At 40.6% G+C, this 15,852-nt stretch overlaps 3 protein-coding genes across 7 annotated transcripts in view; 1 reads left to right on the top strand and 2 right to left on the bottom strand.

Moving 5' to 3' along the window:
- LOC100692843 (adenosine deaminase RNA specific B2 (inactive)) overlaps positions 1 to 10,927 on the top strand; it is a 51,297-nt gene extending 40,370 nt beyond the window's left edge. For 3 of the 5 annotated variants that reach the window (XM_005463032.4, XM_013265986.3, XM_025900323.1), the window contains exons 6-12: positions 999 to 1,116; positions 2,987 to 3,155; positions 3,790 to 3,947; positions 4,544 to 4,697; positions 4,797 to 4,978; positions 5,961 to 6,142; positions 8,821 to 10,885. In XM_005463032.4, the coding sequence (XP_005463089.1) occupies positions 999 to 1,116; positions 2,987 to 3,155; positions 3,790 to 3,947; positions 4,544 to 4,697; positions 4,797 to 4,978; positions 5,961 to 6,142; positions 8,821 to 9,012 (1,155 nt within the window). In that variant the 3' untranslated portion in view covers positions 9,013 to 10,885. Of the gene's footprint in view, positions 1 to 998; positions 1,117 to 2,986; positions 3,156 to 3,789; positions 3,948 to 4,543; positions 4,698 to 4,796; positions 4,979 to 5,960; positions 6,143 to 8,820 lie in introns of all 5 variants that reach the window. The other 2 variants (XM_025900324.1, XM_013265987.3) reach the window with 1 other exon arrangement.
- Positions 1 to 15,852, bottom strand: part of LOC109195563 (tripartite motif-containing protein 16) — a 1,176,058-nt gene that overhangs the window by 714,698 nt on the left and 445,508 nt on the right. The gene's annotated exons all lie outside the window — the stretch shown is intronic.
- LOC100691494 (WD repeat-containing protein 37) overlaps positions 10,193 to 15,852 on the bottom strand; it is a 33,432-nt gene continuing 27,772 nt past the window's right edge. Inside the window, 1 exon segment of the mRNA XM_025900345.1 lies at positions 10,193 to 14,892. Within this exon segment, the coding sequence (XP_025756130.1) occupies positions 14,761 to 14,892 (132 nt within the window). The 3' untranslated portion in view covers positions 10,193 to 14,760.

Below are 15,852 nucleotides of genomic sequence, written 5' to 3'. Positions count from 1 at the left end.
CTCTTATCCTGCAAATATTCAGCAGACAGTAAACAGAAGGACATTGGGGGGCTGATGTTTAGTTTAAACCTCCTCACTGTTGTTTTGATGCTGTTCCTTTACAGTACTGTAACCTCCAGGTGTGACAGGCCTGAAACATCAAACAAAAAGAGATATTTTGGGATTGTGACACCTCTTCCTTTGAAAACTGGGGGAGTAAATTGATAGAAAACTCTCGACCATCGCTGACAAACTGTCTGATTTTCAGGCGAGCTCATGCACTCGTAGTGTTGGAGAATACGGCATTAAAACAAGTTTACCCAGCCAACCCAGGGAGCATTAAAAACTTAACATCTGTGGGTATTTGATGAATAGAACAAGTTTTATCAACAAAAATATTTATGAATCACAAATCATTTATTCATTATATATAAAGTAAACAAAAAATATGGTTTTAACAGTCCCATAGTTATTTGATCATCACTTAATCAGTTAAAGGTACTTTTTGTATTTACAAGCCAAACTAAACTAAAACTTTCACCACTAGAGGGCAGAGTTTTCCCTGGAGTGTTTTACTGTAGTTGTTCATTGACATCTCCTAATGAATTACAGCATGTAAAGTTATCCATTGCTGTGTGCGCTCTCTGGTTGGTGTATCCCTGCTTGTCATGCTGGAATGAGGACAGTTTCACTGTGTTTGCACAGACGTGGGGAACAGCTGCCTGAACATACACATTTATTTGCTTTGTGCTACACAATTAGTCATAGCGAGTTGTCACAATCTGGCCAATAGCCAGTGATAAAGAGGAAAGACAAGGTAGAAGACCACTTTCTGTCACCAAAAGATTAAAGAAAAATGGGTTTTAGTGCGTCAGTGGTAACAGCATATTACATGGTTACATTCCTAAAGCTTAAAACAAAGACTAACAGGCAACAGTATCCTCTGAATAATGAAGCATCTCGTGATCTTCAACAAAAACACACTTTTAATTTGTATCCTCAGTTTTCTTCTTCTGTAGTTCTTCGCAGAGTCAATCTTCCACTTGGTGAGAGAGAAATACACAGCGCTCGCAGACAGCTGTTCCTCTACCTCGCACGCCCGACACAAGGTGCTGGCAGGGATCGTGATGACCAGAGGTGAGTGTTGGCGCTATGATGGTCAAAACGTATGACCTAATTCGACGAAGAAGAAGTGTCAGAGGTCCAAAGTAACGTGATCACATATCATTCCCTACATCTGTTATCAGTACAAACAATGGCGATTATTACATCCAGTTAAATCTATTGACCTTCAAGGAGAGGTCAGAGGTCAAATACACAGCACACTTGTAAGAATCTTAGTTTCTAAATGTTAAGGCATTTTGTCCATTTTCATCTAATAAATCTATAAATTGATGTAGTAGAATTTGGTGGATAAAAGGCAAATTTTAATGGATTATAAACATAACCCTGCTCTACTCTACAAAATAGAATAGAATAGAATAGAATAGAATAGAATATCGGGTTTCCAGGCAGAATTACACACAACAACGCTTCCTCCAAACACATAACCTCCTTAGCGACCCAAAGTATGAAGTATAAAGTGGTGAAATGACCAGTTTTCTAACTGGAGCACAATGGACTCTTTGTGTAACTGTGCACCTGCAGGAACGACGTGTTTCGTTTCAGTTCATCTGAAATAACTTTGATGGTCATACAGAGATCACCGAGCCGCACCTTTGCCCATATTCCTTACTCAGATTTCTGTCATGGAGAACAACAAACACCTGTTTGGTTTAAATACAGGAGCGACCTTCAGGAGAAACGTCCTTCCCTCCTGCAAAAATATGAAACTTTTTGTAAACACCAACCTGTTTTTAAAGAAATTAATTGACCTTTGGTATTTAGTCCAAGCATCGAGGATCATGTAATCTCTGAGCCTTTACATCACATTTTATCATTCATCACACTAGCGTGCTTTCTTTGTCAAGTATCTTTTAAAAGAAAAGAGGCATGCGCCCATAGGACATCCTGTGTAGGCTTTGTTTTTCATTATCTGAAGGAGTCATACATCATCTACATTTGTGCTTTATACACTCCCACTTAAGTCACAAAAAAGCGCTTTGGGCTTTGCTCTTTTCTCTAATTTGTGCCTCGTCGTCTCCTCCGTCCTCCAGCCTGAAATTAATCTCTCTAAATTTAAAGAACAAATTACCAGTCCAGAGTTATTCCTAAATTTTTCTTTATAACTGCTTCACATCTCCTTCTTAATTATTAAAGATTATTAATTATTATAATATCTGATTTTATTTTACCTGTCTTCCACTTTTTAATTTTCTCCATCCCTTGCTTTCAAGCCCCCTCTGATGTAATTTCACCTTTATCCTTGTAAACATTTTATTTCTGTTTATTAGTTTATAATTATGTGATGGACTCCATACAAAGTGGTGTAGACTTAAGTGAGAGGGGTGTGTGTAGCTGTAATCTGACACCCAGTGAGTTTAAAATATTGCTCTTTATTTCACAAAAATCCTGCATCATAGTGACACAGTTATCAGTCAGTCCTGGTTCTGTTCTCCGGCTCGCCTCATGTTATCGTTCGCTCGGCTTTTTGTCATCTGAAATTTGACGCAGACGCAGCAGCGTCCGATCTTCTAACAGGATGTTTTGCCACTTGTCTGGGCTCATTATTTAAAGCAATCAAAGAGTCGCCCCGGCTCAGAGGCGAGACAGCCCCGTGAATGTTTGATGAGGTCGGATAGAAGCACAACAGCCCCTCTGTGAGACGACGGAGTGATTGTGCAGTCATACACTTTTCATTAGCCCGTCTCAGCCTGTTAACGCTCCGGTTATGACCCGACACAGAGGCGGAGGGGAGGAAAAGAGGAAATGCCTCGTTTTCCTGTTCCCTGAGTGAAATAAGATGTCCCGTTTCAGCGGCAGCATGCCAGAAGTCTCGTTCCATTAGAGCCAATCACAATCATCCTGCCTGTCACTTCCCACATGCTTCATTTCTCTCTCCCTCCAGGACTCGATCTTCGATCAGCCCGGGTTGTGTCTCTGGCCACAGGGACGAAGTGCTTGGACTTGGGTGGTGTGAGCGACAGTGGCTGTACGCTCACCGACTGCCACGCTGAAGTCGTGAGTCGACGGGCGCTGGTTCGATTCCTGTACAGTCAGCTGGAGCTGCTCCTCTGGTATGATTAGCAGGGTCTGATTTTCTTTGTAGCCTTAAAGTGGTTGGTCAAATATCAGCGTTGGAGGGTTGGCTGTAAATATGAGTTAAATATGGCATTATCAATAAATCTCATCGTTCCCAGATCTGAAGTGGAAATTACACCTAAACGATTCTGAAAACTTTGGATGGATTTTCTTATTAAGTATTTTCATTCATTTTCTAATAAAATGTTCATGTTTTTGATAGATGAGGCTTAACATTGTGTCTAGTTTTAAGATTTAGTCTGGATTTAGTCTTTTTGGACAGTTTTCTAAGACTTGGATTAGGCCTAGTCATTTTTTTCAGTGGATATTTTTTAAAATGTATTTTGTTCAATTTTGGGTGATATTTGCTATTAAACCTAGTTTAGCCTCTTTTTGTGTTACATTTGTGTTCATTTGCATTAGAATTGTTAAAAAGGATATTATTTTGTGTAAGTTTCTCGCTGTATTTTTCCATTAAAAATGTACATTTTTAAGTTTTTTCATTATTTATGTGTGCTACTGTGTGATTTCACAAAAAAAGATGAAATTGTTTTCGTCCTTTTCGCTCCTTGTTGTAAAATAGTGTTTTTGTTTTGTTGTTTTTCCTGTCTGATCATTTCCTCTCTGAAGCAAGCCGGCGGACAGTGAGGAACAGTCGATCTTTATACCAAATAAAAGCTGCGGTGATGGCTTCCGGCTGCGGGAGGGCGTCCACTTCCACATGTACGTCAGCTCGTCGCCGTGTGGAGACGCACGACTCAACTGCCCCTACGAGACCACAGCTGCATGTAAGAGGAACACATTTAGATTTTTATTATCGTGATGATCCTACAGGAGCCCATTTGAGGTCCATTAAATCAATTTAAAAAGTGGTCAAACATATGAGAATCATCGTGATGGTGATTCTGATCCAAAGCATCCAGATCCAGGCTTCAGGAGACAGGAATGATGAACAAAAACTAAAAGAAAACTGAAAACACTGGAGAAGTCTCAAGCCTAAAACCTCAAGGCTGAAAAAAGTGTGTCTCTGATTCAGTTCGACTGTGTGTTGTTTTCCCAGCTCTCTCCACTCTACTGTCCCCGTCTCCCCCTTGTCCTTCCTCAGTTCTTCCTGCCCTGGTGTTTCCCTGCCCCCATGGTTTAGCACTAGTGTGTTTTCCAGGTTTTTGTTTTCCTATTTTGTGCTTAATGTTCCACCTTTGTGCAACCAGCCCACAATAAACGCCCTCCTTTAATCCTCCCTGCCTTTGTGTCTTGCATGTGGGACAAGCTCATGACACAGGAAGTAAAAACTGCGTGATTTGAAACTAAAGATTTGAACCTTTGTAAACGTTTTTCTGTAGCAGAGATGATGCTTCTGTAAAATACTTTCTTCTTGTGTCAGATCCCAGCAGGAGATTTCGCTGCCACCTCAGGGTGAAGGTAAAGGGAGGTGAGGGGACACTGCCCATCACGGCACGGAGAGCCAATCAGAAATGGGATGGCTTATCGCTGAGTAAACCTCTCGTTACCATGTCATGCACAGACAAATTGGCAAAGTGAGTTATATTAAAGGCTTAGTGTAGTTTATTCATTATTTTCTTTACTGCTGTGCTTTTACTTGTGTCACCAACACAGTGATGTGGTTACCTCTGCAGGTGGAGCGTTGTGGGCCTCCAAGGGGCTCTCCTGTCTCACCTGGTGGAGCCGGTTTACCTCCAGAGCCTAACGGTGGGCACGCTCAGCCACACGGGTCACCTGGGCAGAGCTATGGCACGCCGCCTCGCGCCCATCAAACACCTCCCCTTCCCCTACAGACGACAGCAGCTGCTGCTCGGCTGTAAGTTTAGATGATGATGATGATGAATGAGCCAGAAACCACAGCTCAGTTCCTCTGACACTTAGGGAAGGTCCTGAAGTTGTACAGAAGTGGGTTCTTAATAGCACTAAATATGCTACAAAAAGTACAAAAGCAAAAGCTAAGTAGTTACCGCGAGCAATAAGAGGCACTAAAATCTGAAATGTCATCACAACCATCACCAATGAAAGCTCTGAGGTTGTCAGATTAAGAAAAACTCAGGTTAGCAGGGTCTTGTAATGCTCATTCACTCTATTCACTCTTCAGTATTTTCATTTTTTGATTCTACGAGGGTAGCTTGGCATGATTCACAGGTCAAAATAATCCTTATTTGTCTATCTGGGCTTCAGTCCAGTCTGATGTTTTACCTCCTTCTACCTTAAAGGGAACCACAGGCTGAGGTTCATGTCTGAGATGATCATATTAGGGATTTCACCTCTCGCTGACATCATACACTCAAATAAAATATTTGAAATATTTAATCTTTAAGGAAAATGTGCTTGGTTCAAACTGAATGTATACCATCCATCCATCCATTTACTTCCACTTACCCAAAATTTGAACGTATGGAGTAAATTTCATTTGACCAGATGCCATTAAATGTAACATTTCACATTGTACTTATGTAACAAACAAGTCTTAGCCTGATGTTTTAGAGATGTCTGAAGCCTGTTGTCAGAAATGTAAGAATGCTCCAGCCTGTCTACTCAACAATCAAAAGGAACACAGCCTGAAATGATCCTGAAATAAACTCTGTGCACCTCAATCAGAGGGAACAGATTAAAATTAAATATGCAAATCAAAATATCTGGGATTCCAACGACAAAGAAAATCCAGTTGAGCAGAAGCTTTGTTTGTTTGGAAGCGAGATTATTTGGTCCAGGTTGGACAGTGGGGGCATCAAATTTACAAAAAATCAGTGTTTCCAGGAGGGAACTTATGTGTTTCCATGTTCGCCACGCAGGTTTGAGCAGCAGGGACGCCCGGCCAGCAGGGAAGCCTCCCAACATCAGCGTGAACTGGAGCTGCGGTGATGGAGGCTGGGAGGAAATCAGCACCTCCACAGGAAGGAGGAAGGACTCAGGGACGCCATCGCGGCTCTGCAGGCGCTCGCTGTTTGCCCGCTGGCTGAGGCTGCAGCAGCAGGTGAGACACTCAGAGCTGAACCAGTGAAATGTTGCACAGCTTCAAACAACTGTAACATGAAGAATTCCGGTTTGATCACATGGATCTATAAACCTGCATTACTTCTAATGGCCAGCAGGGGGTGGCCCCACTGGTTCTTATTCTATAGAGCTCTGTGGGAAAATTACTCACTTCACACTTGACTTGTGCATTCAGTAAACACGTTCATGATGGGTTTGTGGTATTAAATGGTAGCTCCAGGTCTTATTTAATGTAATATGATGCTCATTTTGTAAATTGTGCTCATTATTACCATCGGATGGATGATAAACCTCAGTATGCTTTAGGGGGTGCTGCTTTATTCTGTTAAACTTAAAACTAAAGACTGGGACCATAAACTCTGAGGTATTTCTTCTATACAGTCCCCTGCTGGACATTCAAAAGAAGGCAGGTTAAAAAGCTTATTTATATAAGTGAAATAGGGGAGCTACAGTGTGCTGCAAATGCCCTTCTTTAAAAACTGGCTGAAAATGATTATTGAAGCAGCACTGACTTATTCACATCATCACATGACATGAAATGATTATAAATACTAAAAGCATGCTGGTAAATTAAAGCACAAGTCACAGAAGCATGAATTTCTTAAGCTGAAATCATCTGAGCTCTGCCTCAGACCAAAGCCATCTACATTATAATGATGTCTTTGAAAGAGAGGTCTAATTTCCTCTGTGAAATTAAAATATGTATGCAGAATGCGCTGTGTTGAACCAAATGGCTTCGGTTTAAAGTTTGATGACAGCAGCCAGAGTCGTGATTATTTAAAGAAGCGTCTGAAATCGCTGCAAGAAAAGACAAAGCCACCGAGAGAAAACACAAGCTTTTAGACTCAGTTTAAAGATTTAAAATGAGGAGAAATAACCTCAGAGTTTGTTATGGATGTGTGATGGTGTGGACGTGCTGGGAGACCAGACAAAAAACAAACATAACTCTTAACGTAACACCATCACTATAATGCTTTATTATCACTGGTTTGAAGGGAAACTTGATCACTCGCACTCCAGCTGCATCAACACAGATCTCGAGCGAAGGCTCTAAATTAATCAGCTCATAGATGTATTAGAACATTAAAAGTGTCTCCAAGTGCAACTATCGCCGCCCTGCATCAAAAATGGCTGCAGTGCAATTTACAAAAACTGCAGGGTGGCTCCGAAGCACACGGCCAGATGCTGAGGTTGTTTCAGCCTCTGGCAATGTTGAAAACCAGGAAAGATCGCTCATAGCACTGTGACAGTATCACACAATATCAAATCTTTTACTGTTCTGCAGCTATTTGTCCCCACTGAAGGAATACAAACAATGTGCTTATTTAAGCCTAATGAAATCTCTTGTAGCAGATCAGCCCAACTTCACTTATCTGATGTCGTTTTCTGGTGTTGTTTATGTCTGAAGTCATAGCAAGGATGTAGTTTTTAAGAAACTACCTATTACTTTAGTACTTGGGATCAAGCATCCACCCCTGGCACTAGAGGGTGGAGTGTCAGGGGTGATTTGTGACAGAAAGATAGCAGTGGAAGGGAAGGTTTACAACGTGGAGGTGGTGGCGCTGACAAAAAGACAAGGGGCTGAGGTGGAGGTGCTCAGATTTTCATCAGGAGTGACAGCATCAGGAGTGAGTACAATTCAGGCGAGGCGGTTTGGAGAGACAGTGCAGAGGAGGATGGTGGGTATATTTGACAGAGGATGTTAAAGATGGAGCTGCCAGGCAGGAGGACAGGAGGAAGACCAGAGAGGAGCTTCATGGATGAAGCACATTCAGAGGGATGGTGTGTGCTAGACTCAGATAATCTGCTGTGGAGATCCCTAAAGGGAGCAGCCAAAAGGAGGAGAAATACTTCAGTCAGATTGTGGTATGTCATCTTTAGATAGAGATAGACTTGGTGACTTAAGACTAAAGACTCACTGACTCAATCTTATTGGTGTTGAGTGAATATGGAGGGTTTTTAACTCTCAGCCGCTCCTCAGCGTCTGTTTGCTTTCAGGACTTGAAGACTGGAGATGGAATCAGTTCTTTTAGCAAAGACTAGATGGGTTGTAGATCTTGGACTGGTCTACAACCCATCTAGTCTTGACTGGGTCCATTCCTTGGCATGCTCCAGGCAAACCAACCCGCGTGAGACATCTCTTCATGGCTCTCCAGACTCCATACTTACCCGTTAGTACCAGCTGTGAGCAGGACCCAAGTTTCACACTGGACCATAATTGGCTGTCAGACTGTAGGAACTTTCCTCCTTCAGCAGACGGATTTGAAAACAGTCTTTTACTCATTTACATTTTCAGTTTGAACACTTTTCTGACGTCCTGACTTGTCACACTCTGCTGGGTATGACGAACAACATTAATGCCCATCCAGACACGTCACTCCCAGGTCCCAGCTGCTGAATCTCCACCTCTCCTGGAGCCATCGTTAATGTCGTTAGTGCCACCTTAGAGTTTCCTGCGTCATCTCAAAGTGACACCTGTCCATTTCCATTAGACAGGTGTCATTTTGAGGAGGCAGAGAAATATTTTTTTACCTGAAAATATCATTTAAGAAGTGCATCACACTGGCTGGACTGTCAAACTGGAAAAATAAATAAAACCAGAGAGTGATATTGTAATAAAAGGATGATTAACTGTTTATTTGTGCTTTTCTTTCTCAGCTAAAGGGCCCTGTAATCGGGGCAGAACCCACAACAGGGACGTATTGTGCTTCCAAGATGTCTGCTCAGTGCTACCAGAGGGCGGTGCAGCAGTTCAGCAGCGCTCTGCAGGGAGGTGGTCTGGGGATGTGGCTAAGGAAACCGCCAAAACTGGGTCACTTCACTGTCAGTGTGTCAAAAACTGAGTGTTAAATGGTGATTATGGAGGCTGCAGGTTTTCCTTTTGGCACTGCATCACGAAGAAGTTTCATTTTATTTAAAATAAACTCCGAAAGTGAAAGTGGCCTGAACAGAGACAGCTGGGACAAAGTTAAACAATTACAGATTAATACAATGTAACAACACTGTTAAATAACAGACTAACAGTCTAATTGCGCGATTTCCTTCTCCTGTTTTGGTCCTGATGCGTTATAATTAATGCAAACAGAGGGTCAAGAGGGCTTCAGCAGGTCTCTAATGTGAATAGCAACTGTACTAATAGCACCTCTCAAATCCTTTGTACAAGTAAAGATAGGCCAGCATATCCTCACCTTCCAGAAGTGTCCTAATAAGGTCTACAGCTCGTGTCGGTCCTTGTGAAAAATTCAAACCATAAATATATTGTAACAAACTTTCTTATCCCAACCTTAACCAACCAGCTGAGCCAGCAACACTGAAATTTTAGCCGTGAATCGGAAGCGAGTCCCAACATTGAGTTTGAAAGGTTTCTCTCCTCACAAGTTTTTTGTCTTTTGTGTTTTTGTTTATTCTGTTTAGAAATGTTGTGTTTGATGTCTCATTATTATTATGTCTAATTATCTTAATGTAGGCTGAAAAGTGAGTGCTGTAGGCTCAGGAGTGTGATGGCACACTGCCCCCTCGAGGTAGATGGTGTGCTTTACAAACTGTAGTCTAGGTTTGATGAGCAAGAAGTTAATCTAATCTAACTTTAATTTACTTTAATTACAGATATTCCAGAGACTTATTTTAATGTGTTTTTGTGTTAATTTATAGGAAAAACTAAATTTTGTTGAATGTGACATAAAAGAGAATTTCTTATGAAAGCCATCGGTGTTGGATACTATAAAGTTTCCATTATTAGACATCCAGATTGTCTTCTATATTAGTCAACTATTTTTATCACTGGAAATAAAATTATTTGTGTTAGTTTGTGTTATTTTTATCTATAAATGCACAACAAATTTAAAATAAAAGCCCCCGTCCTAAAAAGCCCCAAGACATTGACACAATATACACACACAAATCAGACAGACAGCAAATGTTCAAACAGCACAAATGGTTTATTTTTGTTTCACAAGCGATTGCTTGTTCCTTGTTACACAGCTATAATCCACAAAACTCAGTAACATATTTTCCTTCTCTTTTTTTTTTTGGGAGAACTGTGAGCTGTTGTGTTTTTGTTTTACATCGACCACACGAAACACTGTTTAAACACCAGGAGTCTGACGAGGGTTCAGGATGGCAGCTTAATGACGGCCGATGCTCAGTGATCGGGTTTTTCTGATGGCGTGAAAAATGAAACTTAACGTTCGGTTAAAACTGGTGAGTCGTGAAGGTGATAACAAAGTGGCTCAGTGTTGGTGGAAAGAGCAGTCGAGTGCAGCGAAAAAGTCAACAAGGACAAAAACACACACACACACACACACACACACAAAAATGTTCTGTTATTTAAACCAGGGATGACGACCGGAGGAACAGATTAGAGCCCCAACTTTAAAGATAATGCAGATAATGACCACCACTGCATATACATGCGAGATAAGAATACAAAGCGTCGGTACTTCATTTAATCAGGATATCCTAAAGTTAAATCCATTTTCAGTCTCGTGTGTGGCGTCACTTACTCCTTAACATCAGAGCACAGAGCCCTGCACAACAGCCTGAGACCTCTGCTCGTCATTTTCTCAATCAGTTTTCATTTTTTCCTGATAAAAGTTTGAGATTTCCTATCAACCTCCTACTCCCAGCACATTATTTAGATTTCGATGATCTCTGAAGTTCTTTGTGTTCTCGTAAGTTTAGCAAAAGTTCTGACAATAACATATGCGGTTTAATACAAAATAAATATGAGTAATGCTGATACTGGAAAGAATCCTGTCTGTGCAAACAATTTTAAAGATACCACAAAAAATGTACTGCCCATTAAAAAAACAAAAACAAAAAAACCCTCTGCCTGCATCTTCCCTGGCATAAATAACAAAATGAACTCTTTTTTTTTCCAATCACATCACAAAGAAGAAAAAAATCACTATCAAGCAACAAAACTGAGTTACACCAAAGAAGTGGTAACAACATGTCATCATGTTATAAAAAAGAAGAAACATGTTGCAGCTACGTACAGCCAACCTTTCTTAATATATCACAGTCGGTGACACAAATGTTAAAGTAAGAGGAGTTCAACATTTTGCACGCGCACATGCGCGCACACACACACACACACACACACACACACACACACACACACACACACACACAGGAAGATTCAAAAACAGACTCCTGTCTCACGATGTCCAACCTTACAGCAGAAACATGTTTGCAGCCTGATATTTAAAACTGTTCCAGCCTCTGTGGGAGGCTTTCCTGGAGTTTAACTAACACTGAATTTCAGACCTCTGCGCTTTTTTCACTTTATTCAGACTAATGATCCTTTCACACCTTCTTACATCAAAGTTTTTCAACAAACAGTTCTGCTGGAAAGTAAATATTTAGGATTGCAAAAGGCGGCAGTAAAGCTCGACCATGTTTACTCACAAACAAACAAATAAAAAGGTATTTTGTTCCCACTGAAGAGATAAAATGTTAATCATATCAGTGTGCTTTCTTCAAACCAGTGAACGCTCCACAAATATAAACTTAAGTTTTACATGAATTGTGCTTGTTTACTGTGTCACTGCTGTAACTCACGAGTGGAACACACACACACACACACACAGTCTCCCATTCCCTCAAATGCAGCTCTGGCTGAGTCTTTTAGTGGCAGTGGGAAAGCGAAGCCAGTAACAGTAAACGCATCGCAACAGTGCTCACTTATTTTGAAGTACCATTAAAAAAAAAAAAAGTGACACACAAGAGAATCCCCACGATATCGTTTCAACACTATTCACTAAAGGGCACTGCGATAAACTACAAAAAGATTTTACAATCATGTCAGGCATTGGTACAACAGCTGGACTGAGCAGACAAGGGAACATTTCAACAGATCGATCTTTACGTTTGACGACACTTCTTTGATGCTCATTTAAAGTGGATGGTTTTTTCCTTTATCAGATGTCTGCACTGCAGAAAGTGCATGCCTGTTGGATTCCTGGATCTGGGATAAACACACAGGAAAAAAAAAACCCATGAAATCTTCATTTCTATCTGAGCAAATCCTGATTTTGCTGTTTAACACCGACTGGCTTCAAACAAAAGTGAGTCTCTAATTCAAATTCTAGCGAGGGAAGGTTCGTCCTAAACATTGCAGCACAAACAGAGCCGCACAAACTGGAGTGAGACAAACCCCTGTGCTGCCAGCATGAGATATTATCCTTTTTCAAAACCGCCACCCTGACCATTAAAGTCCTTCAGGTTATGTGCCACCATGTCAACTGACCAACAGCCAAAAGTTACCAGAAAAACATTTATTTCCAACAACAGCAGCAAAAAGAAAAACTGTAACAGATATTTTTTTAAAAGTGCATCACTTGTTTATGTTTGCTTTGACATAGCTGTGACATCATCACGCCAAAAAAAACTTTCCACCACAGGACCAATTGGGCAGTTTTAGGGTGATGGTTTGCTGGTCTGTCAATGTGGGACTTGTTTCTGGGTCAAATACCAGCTACTTAAATTTAGAGAATTCTTGAATGGGTTAAACTATAAAAAGACAAGAAGAAGAAGAACCAGCAACCTACTGGAAGCCAGATGGAGAACAAGGAAACAGAGAAAAAAGATGAATAATGCAGGATGCCAAAGAGTCATTGCCATGCTGAAACATGTTAGCCTTGGCAAAAACCAAACAGTGATGTGAAACAAACAAACAAACAAAACAACAGTAGTACAAATGTCCTAAACATCCATAGGACCAAAACATCAAAAGTGGCTCTGAAACACAAACAAGGCCAGTGGATGCTTTACTGCGTCATAGATCAGCGTAGTCTGGTAACACACCTGCACATGACTCACTGCTAGACTCAATGCTAAGTTTTGCAGTAGACGACAGCAACGAGCAGTCAGGGATTATGCACTGAGGATTAATAATAAACCCAACATGGTTTAACTTAGGAGTCTACATTATTTAGCATGCAACGTTAGCTAGTAGCAAGTAGCTAACATTAATATCCATAAACAATAAGTAGCAACTTTAGAGCTAAAAACTGAAGATGTGCTCGAAACTGCAGTTCCACTACTGTCCACTTGAGGCTGGCTCCAGAAGTGAGTGAATTCACAAAGAGCGCCATGTTAAAATGCCCAGCTTTACCGCATTAAAGAGCCTGTTTATAGCGTGGCACAAAAATACTTTTAGCTTCTGAAGATAGTTTCCTCCCCCATAAGAACGCTACACAGATTTTTTTCCTATATTCATCCATTTGCTTACTGTTACCTTCAAAATTGGAGGTGTGGCCACTTAATCTGACAGGTATTGCAACACAGGTCACTGTACTGGACATCGGACATTGGTGCCTTTTGAATAGCAACACGGTGGCTCCGAGCAACCGTCGCTAATACCGAGGCTTCAGACTACATCTAAAACCAATGAGTGACATCACAGTGGCTACATGCATCTTTTATATACAGTCTGTAGTTCAAACAGATAACTGCAGTTGGTTTTGTGGAGTAGTGTAATGTTTTGCTGCAGTACCAGTTACTCTTGTAAAATTGTTAGCTACTTGCTAAAGTTTCATGATAGCTCACCAACAAGTGGCCACTGGATGAACGTCGGCAGGCTCACACCGAGTCCTCGCAGGAGTCATTTTACAGCCTGTATGTCGCTCACTGGTCCTCAGACACACTCTCATAACTATTGGTTTTCAGTTATTATGCGTGTTACAGACAGAGCCAGGAGCCAAACAAAATGTTCGGAAACTTATTTCAGTTGCCAAGAAAAAAGAAAAAGTCAAATATAATACTGAATACTGAAAACGAACGCTTTGTCAAGTTAGATCCCAGTGCAGAAGATGAGACTCAAGCTTTCCAGCAGTGAGGGCTTCCACTGCCACGTTGCATCATAACCTAGGAAATGTACGTGACGCAGAAAGTAAACAACAAGTTTTCACAAATAAGTTTTCACTGATGTAACTCTTGCAGTGTATTAAACAGGAAAAACTAATGATATAAAACAAGTGGAGTTTTCCTTTAAAGCAGCAGACCGCCGTCTTTGTCCAGCATGAATCTGCTGTTAGTGGCACAGATTAGATTTCCAGTATTGCATTTTAAATCAGCATCAAGCAGAAACGTCAAGACGTCACAGATCTGATTTAGCATTAACAGAATGCGTTGTTGTTCGCGGCAAAGAAGAAGCTCGTGAATTACGTCTCTGCTTTTTTCATTAGAGATACACAGGATTTTTTTTTTTCTCTTTTCCAGATGTTAAATCACTTCCACGCAAAGACCACAAATGTGTTTTGTATATTTTGGCAGCGGTGATTTAGTGAGCGTGACAGATGGAGTAGACAGCAAGTGCAAGGCTTTTTTCTGCTCTACTCCAAACAAAGGAGGAGAACAGAGCTCGAAGGACATCGAGTACAAATACTGACCCCCCCGTGGGCTCAAAAGACGGCTGCTGGAAACGACAGGAATTTCATCCTGTACATTACAACATGAAACAACTTTTCATCGACACAAAGGTACGAGACAAAACTTTTCTCAAGCCGCCTTTTAACCCCACTCAAAGGTTTCAGTGTTTGATACTCCAAACAGACTTTTGGTGGCATTTCCCTGTAAGGTGACAGTAGGAGGAGGTCATTTCTCCTGCAGCAGAGCGGGGATGTTTATGTTCCAGCCGATGGCTTGCCGATCGAAGCCGCAGGTGAACAGGTTGCAGGTGGTGTTGTCTTCACACCAGGCGGAGCAGCACACCATGCGCCGGTGACCCTAAATCATAAAACAGAAGACGCGGCAGCTGTGAGGGTGAAATTTTTACTTTGACATGGATCCTGAGCATCCTTGTTCTTAAGCAGTAAACACAAATATTTCCTTTTTTCTTGATAATGTTAAGATGACAAAATGCAGGTTTAGTCCAAGTTAGAAGTAATTTTGTTCTGAACTTATAAACAATCACTTTTTTCCCCTCAAGAGTCACCTGCTGTGCATTAGGAAAAAAGCAGGTTTAAGACAGTTCTGCATTGGTTTAACTTTTAAGACCCAAAAGCTACATTTTCAATTCAGTTCAATTTTATTTATATAGCACCAAATCATAATTAATTAACAGGAAGAAACCTCCAGCAGAACCAGCATCAGGGAGGAAAAGCCATCTGCCATGACTGGCTGGAGGTGAGGGGAGGAAGAAGAATATATATAATATCTAATAAACAATATATGAACTCTATACCCAGAAGCTTTCCTTACACTACATCACATACTGACAAAGGGAAATCTTCAACCCATCTGGGTTTGTATGTTTTTATCTTCTGTGTTAAGCATATTGAGTTTAAGTATAATAATATGTGCTAAATAAATAATAATAACAATAATAATAATAATAATAATAATAATAATTAAAAAAATAATAATAATAATAGTAAATTGCCACGGCCATAAATCTAAATAAATCAGTACATTCAACTCTGGGTTAAATGCTAGAATGTCTCACAGCTGCAATGATTAAGAATAAAGTGAAAAATATAAAAATCTCAAAGTTTACTTCAGTTTAAGTGACATAATAAATTGCAGAAAATTAAAGGCTCACATTAGAATAAACCCCACTATGAAAATTTACCTCTAAAACATTATATATCCAACAGACTGGATACATTTTTATCTATTCAAACCACCTCCTGTTACATTTCAAGAGGCTGCACTGGAACGTTTTCATTTTTATTTCTATGGCTTAAA

Source organism: Oreochromis niloticus, linkage group LG18 (assembly GCF_001858045.2).
Source record: "Oreochromis niloticus isolate F11D_XX linkage group LG18, O_niloticus_UMD_NMBU, whole genome shotgun sequence".
Classification (NCBI taxonomy): Eukaryota; Metazoa; Chordata; class Actinopteri; order Cichliformes; family Cichlidae; genus Oreochromis; species Oreochromis niloticus.
The sequence above is the reverse complement of the archived record's forward strand: the minus strand, read 5'-3'. Positions and strand labels throughout refer to the sequence as shown.